This window comes from Colletotrichum higginsianum, chromosome 6, assembly GCF_001672515.1.
Source record: "Colletotrichum higginsianum IMI 349063 chromosome 6, whole genome shotgun sequence".
Classification (NCBI taxonomy): domain Eukaryota; kingdom Fungi; phylum Ascomycota; class Sordariomycetes; order Glomerellales; family Glomerellaceae; genus Colletotrichum; species Colletotrichum higginsianum.
Genome location: NC_030959.1, coordinates 2,677,552 through 2,691,281, shown reverse-complemented (window position 1 = coordinate 2,691,281; position 13,730 = coordinate 2,677,552). Strand labels below are relative to the sequence as shown.

The window sequence follows — 13,730 nt, the reverse complement described above, 5'->3', positions numbered from 1 at the left end:
GCCGTAGGCAAGGTCGTACGAGCTTCTGCTGTATATTCAGTCCCGTCGATGCGCACGATGCGCATCGCTGAAAAGAAGGACTTTTCGAAAAGGTGACATTTTCGTGGAATACCTACACGTTGTATCCGTAGACTCGCTCCCATTTTGTTGCCTGGGGGCACCGGCGACTGATACTGCCGTGGCCCTGGAGTGGGGCGGCCTCCGCATCGCATCACGGCGCCCTGCGATGCGGGCCCGACACCGGTGTCCTGTCACACTCCCCCCCCCTCAACTGTATGTGTAGTGTATAAGGGTCCAAGCCTAGTATCTCTTCGCGAACAAATCCGGACGACTCGATTTCTCGATCCGTCTTTTCGATAAAGCCACTCGTCCGAGGAACGAATTTCGCTCAAATACCACCTACTACCTCGACACAAGTGCCACTTAGCAACCCCTCCCGCCCTTCCAAAGGCCGGAAGTGATAAAACGGACCCCCACCTCAGTAGGTAGGTAGTTACAAGGGAGGAGACCCGAAAAGACAGAACCCCCCGCCAAGCATCCGCACCCAGCTGCCGCCTCACCACCACCACCACCACCACACCACCACCACCACCACACCACCACGCTGATTTACCCCGCCATCAGCCATCGCCGTTGCGTGAGCCTCACCTTCAGCCCGACCGACCTCCATCTCACCTCATCTCACTTCATCCCATCACCACAAAAACCTGGGGGGGCAAAACAGCATCAGCACATACAAATACACACACACACACACACACACACCCAAAATGGCATCCCCCGCAAAGGACCGCATAACCTGCCATGTCCTCGACACCTCCAAAGGCCGCCCCGCAAAGGGCATCCGCGTCTACCTCTCCACCACCACCGCCACCGCCTCGGGCCCGGGCACCCTCCGCGAATTCGAGTCCCTCACCGACGACGACGGCCGCGTGCACACCTGGCTCCCCTTCTCCCCCGCCACCGCCTCGGGAGAGGTCCCCGTCTACACCCTCGAGGATGTCCTCGGCGCCGCCCCGGGCCCCTCGTCGCGCTGGACCCTGCGCTTCGACACGGCCGCCTACTTTGGCGGCGACGACGAGACCTTCTTCCCCGAGGCCGTCGTCGTCTTCACCGTCCGCGAGGGCCAGCACTACCACGTGCCGCTGCTGCTGAGCCCCTACAGCTACACCACCTACCGGGGCAGCTAGAGAGAGAGAGAGAAAGATAGAGAGAGAGAGTGCGGTCTCGAGGTCACAAGACGTGTGGGTGGTGTTGAATGAGTTACCGTGCCTCGGATTCGACCTTGGAGGAGTGGGCTGTCTCTAGACGAGGCGCATCGGAATCAGGAGCAGGAACTGGAGGGGAGAGGGGGACATGTTCACCTTGCACGAGCACGCGGACAGACGAGGGACAGAAAGTATCTAGCGTGCAAGAGCCTTGCGACGTCATGGTAGAATTACGAAGTACCTGGTTTTTAACGATAGTCTGCTCATCGTCCCTGGCTTCGGTGTCCCCTCACGAGGAGGGAGTGGGGGGGGGGGGGGGGGGGGGGGAGAGTGTGGTCCCCAAGCCAGCCCAATTCTGGGTTGGACGGTGATGAATGATGATGATAATAATGATAGAGACATAGGGGATAGAAAACGTTCCCTCGTGATGCATTTTTTTTGTCGCCGTCCCATTTGCTCCATAAACCCATAAACCAGCCTACCGGTCCCAACCATTCAATCCCAAAGGGCCCAAAAGGGAGGGACATGAGGGGGGAGGAAACCCCCCGTCCAAAAAATAAAAAAAAATAAAAAGCGAAAACTCCACGCTTGCGCTGTAATCATCTGTTGTACACACAATCTTATTCGGCCGTGTCGTCGTCGTGCGCGGGCACCCATCATCTTGTCCGATTGATGATGGCCCGGCGCCCTACTCTCGTCAACCACTCACTAGCCCCGAGACGCTCCGTCATTTCGGGCACGTCCCGCGCATCTACTTCCGCCAGCCGAGCTTCTTGAACAGGCCGTCCCGCCTGCTGCCGCTCTGGGCCGACGTGACGGGCGAGAGGTCGCCGCCGCTGTGGGAGAGGAAGCTCTCGGCACCGTCTTTGCTGTAGCGGCCGCCGGCACCGGCAGGCAGGCTGAACTGGCTGGCGTTGGACGGGGCGTCAGTGTCGAGCATGGCCGAGGCTTCGGCGTCGGCAAGGGCTTCGGTGCTGCTGTAAAGGGCGGCCATCTGCGGGGTGATGACGCCGTGGCTGATTGTGCGCTTGTGCTTGTGCAGGAACGAGCGCCGGGTGCGGGCCAGGACGCGGCTACCGCTGATGTCCTCTTGCGAGATGACGGCGTTGGGCGACAGGTTGGCGTCGGGGTGCGGCAACGTGGTGTTGCGTTCTGGGGAAGCGGTCAGTCTTGTTGAACGACGACGGTCAAAGCGGGCCTCGCCAGGTCAACTCACCTCCGTTGAAGGGCTCAGGGAAGCCAGTGTCCCGAAGACTAGCCTGGCTCTTGGTCGACGGGCTTCGTGGCGTGTTGGTCATGGTGTGAGGCTCTGTGATGGAGACGATCTTAGTTTAGTGTGGGGAGGCGGTCAAGGCAGCAAGATCGACGGAAACAATATCGGTGTGATAATATTGCGGTCGCAGCAGCAGCAGGGAGCTGTCGAGGGGCAACTGATAGTCGATGGAATAGCGGTCTGGGGGAGGTATGGTGGTGAATATAGAAAAAGAGACTGGGGAAGACGAGGGAGATAAGTGGGAAATGTAGTAGTCTTTGTGTGTGATAGTGTGAACGGGGTGCCGAGTGTTTGGGAACACTGAAATTCCGATCGGATGAGAGCAGAGAAGGGAAAACAAAGGCGGGGAATAATAAGAGATGTGTCAAGAGTCGAAGACAAGACAGGATAAGTCAAGTCAGATCAGAGAGAGTCCAAAGGGCGAGACGCCGACGGGAATTCCGTCGTGGTCGTCTTCGGTGTTGAAGGTGCCGTTTGATCCTTTAGCGTCTTGGGCAATTACGAATCCCCTCCCGGAAGAGGCGACACCAGCTAATGAGACGGGCAAGCCCAGGAACGGGACCGAGAGAGCGGCGGCGGTAGCGGCAGCGGCAATAATGAGCAAATAGGAATGCGAGTTCACCGCACAGGTCTTTCTCTTGTTTCTTTCACTGAAATAAATAGAAAATGAAAAGCCGCTTTCTAGGCACTGCACTTCAGCAACCGAGGGAATGAGGCCCAGACGGAGAGAGTTATGGACAGGAAGGGGGGGCGCCCAATGGTATTTAGAGCAACAGGTTAGGTTGCACGAGCAGGGAGTCAGAGAAGTCAGGAGGGTGGGCGTGGCCACTGGCCTAAGCTTGCTCACGTTCCGTCCTCTGGTTGCTCGACCGTCGGCCAAAGTGAATAATCAATCGGTGGTTAAAGTGCGGAATGACTGGCCGTCAAAGTGCAGCAAGCAATGCCAACGAGTGAATGGGGCGGCGGCGGGGGGAGGGGAGCGCCGGCATTTCGGCTTTGATGAGGGAAAACGCAAGCCAGAGAGAGAGAGAGAGAGCACTAAACTCGCTGCAGAGACACACCCACACACACATCTGGACGGATACTTTCCTGCGCAGAGAAAGCCTGAGAAACCTGGGATGACCTGCATGAGGGACTCGGCCACGCCAGTGCACGCGGAGGAAGCCGGCCCATGACGATTGGGTGGTGGTTGGCTGCTCTGGCTGTGTCGCGTTTCGAACTCTGATCGAGCCACACGCCATCGACGGGGCCCAACAAAATGGAAACGACAAGAAAGGGCAGGGCAAAGAAGAAAAAAAACGAAAGAAAAACCTGCGTGAGAGAGCCTCTCGTTCTGGGAAAATGCACGGGTACCCCGGCCGGCGGGGGGGGGGCGGACAGTTTCCCCTCTGTTGAATCGTGTAATGATTGTGTGGTGGGCACTGGGTAGGATGTGTTTCCGGGCGTGTAGAGACAGTGGATGAGAATGGAAATTGGCATGGCTTACCTTGGTAGGCCGAGGCCATTGGGTTGCTGATACAGCGATGCGTGCCGGTATTCCGCTCGGTTGGCAGAGCGTCAGCGGTGGAACCCTCGCGGTCGGGGCGGGAGAGTCTGGGCGGCGAGCAGCGGAACAGACAGGGGGAAGTCGGAAGGTTGTGTGGTGTCGTCAAGCGTCCGGCGAATGGCAGAAACACAATAATGAAGTGAAAGTCGAGGGCAAAGTATACAGTATACGGGTTGGCAGTATTCTGTAGTGAGTGTATAATAGTACGCTGTACTATGTTCTGTTGTCTCCACTGAACAAGCGTGCGGTAGGGGGACGAAGCCGGCTTGCGTGAAAGAAGCAGAGCGTCCAAGAGTCGAGGGTGAAACGGTCTTGCGGTGTTCTGTATCGGTGTTGTGTTGTCCAGTATCCGAGAGGAGACAGAGGGAAGAAGGAAGGGGGAAAGGAGCCTATGGTGGAAGGTCGTCGGCGTACAGGTAGTTGAGGGTTGACGTGCGTTGCGTTATGCTGGTGGAGATGAATGATGACATTGGGGGGTGGGTGAGTACTCGATGCCGGTTGCCGAAGGGTCAGTTCTTGGTATTCTTTGTAACAAACGCACGGGGGCGGCGGCGGCATCCGTCTTGTTTATATCATGGGCTGCTATTGCCATTGCCGCATCCCGCTACTTTACTCCTCGCCATCACCCCTCAACCTCGTCATGCTACCTCGCACTGCGACGGCAGGTGATCAACCCCCCGTAGGTGCGGTACCTGTAAATAGGTAGGGTAGATACTCGGCGAACAGTATATGCCGTTCTCGAAGCATTCATCCACCCCCCGCCCCAGGTGAACCCGCAAGGTCGGTCATATCCGTCCACGGCCCTGCAGCGAGGTGGCGCTTGGCCCAAGAGGGCAATGACACGTCGGGCCTAGCGTCCCTCCCCATCAGATCGCAATACTGACCAGTGAAACGAAGCCCGGAAACCTGTCTGCCATTTTCTTGTTGGGCTCTCTCCATCGTCCCCCCCCCCCCCCCCCCCCCCCCGCCTCCGAATCTTAGCGTCCCGGTGATCCAGCGATGCCAATCAAAGGAACCGCGCCTCTCTCGAGTGTCTCGCTGTTGGTTCCCTCACTGGTCCAGCAGCCCGACGGCGAGCTCGTTGACCGACTCTGCACCAGACGCTCATGCTCATGCTCACGCTCACGATCAATCACATTCGCATTCACACTCACGGGTTGCTGACCGCAGCCAGCCCATTCCCCAAGCCTCAACCGTCCACGTTGGCCCTTGTTTCCAGTAGCGCAAATCCTGGCCGGCCCGGTCTGCCAAGCAACCCCCAGCACCAGCCCAACCGGAGGTCTACACACCTTAAAACCCCTCCAAATCTATGCTTAGCAACCTCTCTTCATTTATCGACAACTCTAATGAGTAACGGCAGAGAGCGCCCTGAGTCGGGTACCCTGCCGTGCTAGCTGCTAGTAGCACGATTCTGGTTGGGCAGACTGCGGTCTGTGGGACACAAAACAGCTGCCCCCGCGGGCCCTTCGAAGCTCCTCCCTCCCCACTCGAAGCATTCTGCGCCTTCCACTCGCAGCTGGAAAGCAACCCCCCCCAGCACCTTACCTCGCTGAAATCCGTTCGGGCCCCGGTCCCCTGTCCCTGTCCAGCAATCGGCGTCAGGGCGGGTATCAAGCCTCTGGCGGCGGAGCAAGAGACAAAGAAGGGCAAATGGAAGCGCGGCGACGGCGACGGCGGTGAGGTGGGGAGGCGCTGACCGGAGGACCCTGACGACCTGAAAGAGGAAGAAGGAAAAGGGGAGATAACTGCGCCTTGTCCGTGATTGGCCGCAGCGTGTCCCACGCCACACCGAAAAGCGGATCTCGATTTTCTAGTGCTGTGATTCGTCCAGATCGGCTCCCCGCCGCGGTGATGCAGGCCCAGCCCAGCCACACCACTCGCGTTACGCGGCCTCCGATCTCTTGCTCGAAACGGTTTCGTTTTCGGCTGGATTGAATCGGCCTACCGCCGGAATCTTGAATCTTCCAGCAAAGAGCGTCCCTCTCCCCCCCAAACTCCACTCATCCCCGTGACGGTCGTCCCACATCCCAACGGGGCCACGAGTCCCGTCGCCGCCGCCGTCATTACCCGCCGCAAACACCGAGGACCCCTGTGTCCCGTAACCCCGGCATCCACGATCCGCCAGATGGCATGTTCTCGCGGACCACAAACACCACCAGAGCCTCTGAGAAGGCAGGACCTGGCAGCATAAAAAAATTCGATCTCGATTGCCGAGCTCCACTGGCATGTCATCCCGTTCCCAGCTGTATTTGAGTTCATGTGTCTCTCAGAACGTTGCTCTGGTATTTCGCTTCCTACAGGTAGCCCGCGGCCGTCAATGAACTTCCGTTCCTGACGCCGAATAACCTCCCCCGATAAGGCCACTGAGACAAAGACAGGTATCTCAAATAACCTCGTTAGCGTCCTTCGCCGGGGCTGACAAGACACTCTCTCGCGACGGTCTAGACCGCCCTCGGCAAGCCTCCCTGGTTGTCCTTCAAGTATTGGCACATTCCCACGCATTGTCGTGGGTCCCGATGGGCTGGGACTCGCACATATAGTTCATGTTTGGAATGCGCGTCGTTTTCCAAGGTGCCGAAGTAAACCGCAGATGCGGCTTAACCCAATGGGAGTCTGCTTTGGCATGCTTCTATGTAATGATCGGATGCAACGACACCCGTCCGACCTATCGTGGGCTTTGGAAGTAAACCTGTGCCACGATTCCCTCTGTGTCAAAATTTTCTTGCTTTATTTTGTAGTCGGTGTAGCTGCTCTCTCTAGCCAAGGGTGAATTTTGTGTTCGTCCCCGGTACCCTGCTTTGAGATCCCTGATTCCACGCCACCCGCCGTCTTCCTGGCCCGACTTACACAGCTGTCGTCTCTTCAACCAGGTTCGGAGAGCCGCCCTACGGGGCACCCGCCCCTCCTCCCCAGGACCTGGGCTCCGTAGCTCGGGCATGTGGTAGCCCCATCTTAAAGCATCATGCGGTCGAGGCCCATGGGCTTCACCAGGTTGTAGTTCTCGTAAGCTGCGATGGTCTCCATCGCCGTGGCCCCCTTCGCGTGATGGGGATCTTGAAGATGGACCTCGGGGACCTTCTCGTCGCCCCTCTCCTCCTTCCTTCCACGATGGCATTGAAGGCGATCTGTCTTTCAGAGCCGTCGCGGGGCGTCGGGCTTCGATCAGCCGAAAGCTGCTGCGGACGTTCCGGGCGAGCTTGTGGACGCGTTTAGGCGAGCAAGGGTCGAGTGAACATTGGGACGGAGGTCAAGCCTCGCGATGTCGATGTACACGACGTAGAGTCTTGGCCAAATGCGAGGAGAGACAACCCGGGGACCGGAAAATGAGAGGTGGCATCAGCACTCACGCCGTGGTCCTTGCTGAAGCCTGGAAGCTTTCGCTCGTCGCCTTGTGTTCGAGGATGCGCTGCTGATCAGGGTGACACTGATGAAAGCGAGGGTTGCGGCCTGTGACTAAGGGGGCGAACATGCCGATGGCCTCGATGGTGTCCACCGTGGCATTGCTATAAGTGAAGATTCTCTACGACGATCGATGTGTGACAGGAATGATCGATCCATGGCGTCGATTCCTCTTCCACAAGCATGGAGCCGTGGTAAAATATGGAGATAACCGCACGAGAGGCAGGACCTTACATGTCACTACCATCCGAAGGAAAACACCGCATCAGACGAACCTCCGTTCGCGTGGTTGGACAAGTCCCGGGACCCCGGGCCTCCGGGGCCCGGAAGGCTCCAGTGAGCTCGGCCACCACGCGTTGGGCCGCTTCCAGGATAAGCTGCAACGAAAACCACTCGGAACGTGGCACGCGCCCTCCGAGAACTTGCTCTATCTCCTCCAGGCGCTCCACAGCATGGGCGTCAAGTTCGTCGCGGTGAAAGAGAAGGGCGGCGGCGGCGGCGCGGGCCTGATATTGATGTCCGTTCCCTAATCCTCCCGCCCTCCAGGGGCCCCTGGGGGGTTATAGCTACTGGGTTCAGGCGCAATAGAGAACCTCCTTGGTAATCAGACCCAAATGAGGCAGGGAGAACCTCGTAGTGTGCCTCCTATTTGTCGCGGATCAGTTCAAAAGGATGGCGTGTAAGAGTTGAAAGGAAACTCTCGGGGGAATGGCTTAAAGTTGGCTCTCCTAAATAAAACTGGCTGAAATAAGATCTCAAAACCGAACACGGAGTCTGACTCGAGTTCTTCTTCCTGACGATATGGACCAAAACCGAAAGACCCACGCTCGGTGTCCAGATTCCGAATTGAGATCGAAACTTTATTCGAATCCCAGCGATGGACAAACGATTGTTACAAGTTTCTGAACTCGAGCGTTGTGAGGATTGAGTTGGCGATCGTACTTAAGTTTTCTGCACACTTTGCTTGACGTTGCTTCCGCTGCTTCCCAATGAATAGATCCCGGTCGCATCAGGCGCGCTGCTGCCTATGTCTTTTTCTTGCGTCTATCGCGGCTGGACCGTGCAGCATCGAGCATTGCTTGCTTTGACGCCTCCTGCTTCTCGGCTTCCTTCTTCTGATCGCTCTCATCCTTCGCCTTCGCCCGTTTCTCCTTGCTGCTCTCGCCGGCCGCCATCATCGCATCCTCGCAATCGTCCTGATACTTTCCCTCGCTGTCGCGACTGTCGCGGTTGGTAGACATGATCAAAGTCTTGAAGCAAGAATCAGCGTAAACCCAGGCTCTGTGTAGGTTTACAGGCGGAAGTAACATACCTTGTCCAATAACAAGCGTGACCGATGACCCCTAGGCTTTTTTTGAATACAGATGATCCAATGATAGGCTGCTCAACCCAAAAGATCTCAGGACGGCGGGGTTCCTAGGAGGCTGGCAAGTCTGAAGATGGCGAACGTGACTTTATACCTGCTTCCATACCCTTCCTTCTTCCCGTAGGTAGGTGGTAACAAACCATCATGCCATGTTCTTTAGCCGCCGGACCCTGTTTTGTCAGTTTTCGCCCAGGAGGAGATTCGTCCCTTCTAACCTATTCTGTTAATGTTTGACATCGTCTATTGGTTAAGTCCCGAGGTTGAGAAAGCGATAGCCCGCGCATGTCGGGCGCGTAACCATTGGACACTATGGCTCCGACTTCCAACAGGTAAGTTGGGATTAGGTACATGCGGGTCCGATTCAACCTCGGTTGGCTCGCTGGTGCATCTAGCGACTGAGGACCCTTTCCTTTGTTTCCAGCATGAATATATCCGTAGCTGGAATAGGACAGTGCACAAAAAGTGGGACCTTGTTTGCACCAACACCACAGACGTCGAAACAAGTGCAGGAGCCCTCCCCCCGCTTGACTTGAACGAGTGTCTACATCCCGGTTTCGAGGCAAGAGGCATTCACTAGACCACACATATCGAGTTGTTTCTCATGCCTTTCATATGTACCATCCCTCACGTTAAGTCGCTTGATTGACAACTTCCTCATTCTGTAACGTTTCTCAAAATAATGACAGCCCGACAAGACTCCGACAACCTCGCATGGGACCGGAGCGACGAGCTCTGGGATGAGGCGGTAAAGCAGGTTCGATTGTCATCCCGGTGTCGGAAAATCGAATCATTTGCCGAGGGCATGTTCAGAAAGCCTGCCAAGTTGATCACCCCTTTAATCATCGGCGGCTTCAACGTCTTGTATCCCATCCGGCTCGAGGGCGCTTCCGATACTGTCCTCGTTCGCCTGCCGTGCCCCAACCAGGCCGTGTTCCCTGAGGAAAAGACACTCGCAGAGGCTGCAACAGCAACGTATATCGCTCTGCATACACGACTCCCGGTCCCGAAAGTTTTGCATCATGGTATACACTCGGATATCGGTCCGTTCATGGTCATCCAAGACCTCGGGTCCCGGAAGACCCTGAGCCAGGCTCTGGAGGCTCCTCGCCAGGATTCCAACGAGACGGTCGTCCTCAACCCCGAAATTCCCGAAAGCAGGCTCAAGATGCTCTACGCGAAGATGGCCCGATGCGTGCTGCAGCTCGTACAACCTACCTTTCCGCGCATCGGTGCCCTCGTCGAAACGGGCCCTGCGTCCCACTGCGTCGCGGGACGGCCCATCACTCTGAACATGAGCAACATGGTCCAGCTCTCAAACATACCTGAGTCGGTATTTCCGCCCAAAGATACCACGTACCAGACCGCCGACGAGTGGTACGCGGCGCTGGCCGAGATGCAAATGGCGACGCTAATCTTTCAGCACAACGACATGGTATCCTCGGAGGACGACTGCAGGAACAAGTACGTCGCGCGCCAGCTGTTTCGCAGGCTAGCCAAGCAAGGGCGGCTATCGAGTTACGGGTTTGCCGAGGACACCTGGTCCGCCCGCTCCAAGCGCGCTCGCGCAACGTTGCCGATGCCCGACGGCTCGGGCGCCTTCCGCCTGTGGTGCGACGACTTCAGGCCGGCCAACGTCCTTGTCGACGAGGACGACGACGTGCTTGGGGCCATTGATTGGGAGTTCGCGTATGCCGCGCCGACGCAGTTCGCCCTGGATCCGCCGTGGTGGCTCCTCCTCGACGTGCCCGAGATGTGGGACGACGGCATCGAGGAGTGGGCGCAAGTCTACGGGGGCCGTCTGAGGACGTGGCTCTCGGCGTTGGAGGAGGCGGAGACGGAGATGGGCGCCGGGTCTACTTTGCCCCTTTCGGCGTACATGCGGGAAAGCTGGGAGACTGGCCGTTTCTGGCTCGATTATGCCGCGAGGAGGAGCTGGGCGTTCGATACCGTTTACTGGAAGTACTTGGACGGCCGCTTCTTTAGCGAGGGGCGCGAGAGTGATAGCCCCGTGGAGGAGCGGTGGAAGACGAGGGTGCATCTGCTCAGCCCGGAGGAGCGGGCTGCGATGGAGGTGATGGTGAGGGCCAAGATGGAGGAATCAAAGGAGCGGGTTTTGGTTGAATGGGACGCTGGAGAGGCAAAGCAGCGCCTGTCGTCCTTCTTGTTCGACTAAATGTGTGCTGTGAGAATCAAAACCCCAGAGACGTCGACGGACACCATTGTTGCGCAACCTCTATCGATTCATCGGACTTCTCGAAAACGAAAAGAGCGGGGAAAGTCACAAGTCAGTGCCAGCGCGCGGGTTCGCGCTGGCTACTTCTTTATCCAGGCGGCCCCTTGGAAATATACCAAATCAGCGATTAAAAAGAGTGTACATTATCAAGAGGTTGGTTGTTATCTTCTGAGCAGGTGGGCAGCTGACTCTGATGGTTGGCACTTGAGTGTCCACTGCAATGACCTGCATAATGACAGCGTATTCAAATTGCAGCATTAGATCGTTTGGAATAGTTATTAGATATAATTATATAGTATACAAGGGAAACGCATACCCTGTCGTTGCGGGTTTGGTATCATGTGTGGTATCATATGTGTGCGTGTGTATTGTACACAATTTCATCCGTATCCATCGCTACCAACTCCCAAATCCCATCCCGCGTTACGCCCGCACTGAATACAAAGGCGTCATTCTCGTCAACGCATCAAAATCTCCCAAGATTACGAGGCCAGGCGGCCATTACATGCCTGCGCGAACCCGTCCGCTGGCAAACTCAGTAGCGGGTGCGGCGCTGCCAGAAGTGACGACGGCGGTAAGGAGTGTGCGTGGCGGGGGGTGAGTAGTGGTCGACCTTGGACCGCTGCTGGCGGCGCTTGTGCATGCGGCCGCTGCAGCAGGTGAAGAAGACGATGACAGTGCCGAGCAGCAGGCAGATGGCAGCGGCCAAGAGGGTCCAGAGGGCGACGTCGTAGTGGGCGTAGCTGCCATTGTCGCCGTTATCGTCGCGGTTGACGTTACGGCGGATGTAGGCGAGCATGACCCAGTCGCAGATGAGAGCAACGACGGTGATGAGGAAGGCGGTGCCGGAGACGAGGGCGGCCAGCAGCGAGCCGAACATGCCGGCGCCGATGGAGAGGATGAAGGCGATGAAGGAGACGCCGGCGCCGATGGGGTGGAGGATCATGACGCGGGTCAGGCCCTCGGCGGCGTCGGAGGACCATCCAGAGTACTGCGCGGCATCGGCCTCGGCAACGATGTCGGCAGGCGAGTAGCCGATTCTAGAGCGGCTGCATTGGTCGGAGCCACTAGGAGGTTGGGTGTTAGCAAGCTGACATTTTTTTTTTGTCGTTGGATGAGAGGACTCACTCTGCAGAACCGCCACGGACACACCATCCAAAGGTACCAAACGCGATCTCATCGCCGGCCGAAGAGTCGCCCAGCTTCACGGTCAAGAGGGAGATGTTGTGCACCACCGGGGCGGAAATGCTGGTGACAACGAGGAGCACCGTTGCCGCGAGGAGCAAAAAGGTACCAAAGTGGTGAATGAAGCCGGTCACAGCCATGTTGATGGGTTTGCTGCCGAAATGTTGGGTGTGTGTATGTGTGCGGGTGTGTGTGATGTGGTGTATGTATGATCCGTGTACTGTAGAGCTAGGTTGCACGAGGCAAGTGGCGATGCGATACTGAAGTGATGACCATGTTCGTCAAAGGGAGGGAGAAGCCATCCGCATATAAGCACCGCCGTCCCACAAACCCTGAGCTAGGCCAAGAAACAGGAATTTGCATGATGTGCTGTATCACCTGTGACAATACGACGCTGGACGCAGGCCATCCGCAGTCCCAGGGCCAAGATTGCCGTGTAAGTCAAGGGTCCCGAGGCAGCCCAACGACTGCGACGTCATCAGCGTGGCCCAGTCAGGCACAGTCGTGTACTTTTGTGGCTTTTTGAGGGGGGGATATGGGTGGAATGGACCCTTGCTTGCGCAAACATGCCCCAGTGCCACGGTTGGTCGGCTCGTCTAGGCTCTGCTAAATTTGTTTAATTGACCATGACTGCTAGTCGATGATGGCCGCCTTTGGGTGACGGGGGACGTGGCATCGGGGGAGAGAGCCGTGACGTATTGGCGCCATCGCCAAGCTGATTGGCCCGTCGCTGGCTTCGGTGCCGATCCAGGGTATTGCAGGTTGCATGTCTTCCTTGTTTTTGTGGCTCTGATATGACGCCACGCGTTGGATGGGCCCTGACAAGGGCGCTCCCTACTTTCAACGTCAGTCGCCGTCCTGCTGACTGCCGTGCTGCCGATTTCGAGTTGTTTCTTTTGGCTGAGGATGCGATGCAGCCTGTCAACAGGAGATCGATCGGTTCGCAGTTCGATTCCGCTGGCAAGGACCCCGAAAGACATTTTCGTCATCTTGGGCAGGCTCTTTTTGGTCTGTTTCTGGTTCTTGGAATACAATGCATCCAAGTCGACTGTCCTATGATCTATTGGCCGTCCCCTAATGGTCTCTGACGGCTAAGGGTCTCCGTGTCAATGCACCGTTCATGCCCGCATGATTTTAAGGCCATGCTGCCGAAACGTTAAGAGTTCCGTCCGATGATATGACCAATTAGAGGACTTGCGTGGACATCCTGTCATCCGATTTCGACAAGAGTCTAGCCCAAATTTTCTGCTTCAATGGTTGACTCTCTTCTGGAACGCTTAGCCCAAGGAGAGACTCTTAAAGCTCATCTTGGCTACCGGCGGCTGCTCTGGTTCCTAAGCTGGCATTTCCCATCGGCTGGCGGCGAAACTACGAGCCGTTCCATCGCATTATGCCGTGCGCATCCACCTGTACAACGGCGAAGCCGCGTCGTCGTTGCTGGTGAGCACCAGTCGTAGTATCGCATCCTCGCGCTTGTGGAGCCTGTCGCGGAGCTCTTAACACTGTCCGGCTAAGACTTT

The 13,730-nt window shown here is 57.1% G+C and overlaps 7 protein-coding genes across 7 annotated transcripts; 3 read left to right on the top strand and 4 right to left on the bottom strand.

Moving 5' to 3' along the window:
- Nucleotides 1–770: 770 nt before the first annotated feature.
- Nucleotides 771–1,190, top strand: CH63R_09212 (5-hydroxyisourate hydrolase; the record flags this gene model as incomplete). The annotated part of the gene is made up of 1 exon (XM_018304186.1): nt 771–1,190. The coding sequence occupies one exon, from the start codon at nt 771–773 to the stop codon at nt 1,188–1,190; it is 420 nt and encodes a 139-aa protein (XP_018156209.1).
- Nucleotides 1,191–1,959: 769 nt separating this feature from the next.
- On the bottom strand, nt 1,960–2,506 carry CH63R_09211 (uncharacterized protein; the record flags this gene model as incomplete). The annotated part of the gene is made up of 2 exons (XM_018304185.1): nt 1,960–2,360; nt 2,425–2,506. 2 exons carry the CDS (start codon nt 2,504–2,506, stop codon nt 1,960–1,962), a joined length of 483 nt encoding a protein of 160 aa, XP_018156208.1.
- A 4,473-nt stretch (nt 2,507–6,979) lies between these two features.
- CH63R_09210 (uncharacterized protein) lies at nt 6,980–7,496 on the bottom strand (the record flags this gene model as incomplete). The annotated part of the gene is made up of 3 exons (XM_018304184.1): nt 6,980–7,127; nt 7,212–7,310; nt 7,375–7,496. The coding sequence occupies 3 exons, from the start codon at nt 7,494–7,496 to the stop codon at nt 6,980–6,982; spliced, it is 369 nt and encodes a 122-aa protein (XP_018156207.1).
- Nucleotides 7,497–7,572: 76 nt separating this feature from the next.
- On the top strand, nt 7,573–7,956 carry CH63R_09209 (uncharacterized protein; the record flags this gene model as incomplete). Its single annotated transcript, XM_018304183.1, has 1 exon — nt 7,573–7,956. The coding sequence occupies one exon, from the start codon at nt 7,573–7,575 to the stop codon at nt 7,954–7,956; it is 384 nt and encodes a 127-aa protein (XP_018156206.1).
- A 495-nt stretch (nt 7,957–8,451) lies between these two features.
- Nucleotides 8,452–8,667, bottom strand: CH63R_09208 (uncharacterized protein; the record flags this gene model as incomplete). Its single annotated transcript, XM_018304182.1, has 1 exon — nt 8,452–8,667. The coding sequence occupies one exon, from the start codon at nt 8,665–8,667 to the stop codon at nt 8,452–8,454; it is 216 nt and encodes a 71-aa protein (XP_018156205.1).
- Nucleotides 8,668–9,471: 804 nt separating this feature from the next.
- Nucleotides 9,472–10,965, top strand: CH63R_09207 (Phosphotransferase; the record flags this gene model as incomplete). Its single annotated transcript, XM_018304181.1, has 1 exon — nt 9,472–10,965. The coding sequence occupies one exon, from the start codon at nt 9,472–9,474 to the stop codon at nt 10,963–10,965; it is 1,494 nt and encodes a 497-aa protein (XP_018156204.1).
- Nucleotides 10,966–11,560: 595 nt separating this feature from the next.
- CH63R_09206 (pH-response regulator) lies at nt 11,561–12,350 on the bottom strand (the record flags this gene model as incomplete). The annotated part of the gene is made up of 2 exons (XM_018304180.1): nt 11,561–12,092; nt 12,154–12,350. The coding sequence occupies 2 exons, from the start codon at nt 12,348–12,350 to the stop codon at nt 11,561–11,563; spliced, it is 729 nt and encodes a 242-aa protein (XP_018156203.1).
- Nucleotides 12,351–13,730: the final 1,380 nt, after the last annotated feature.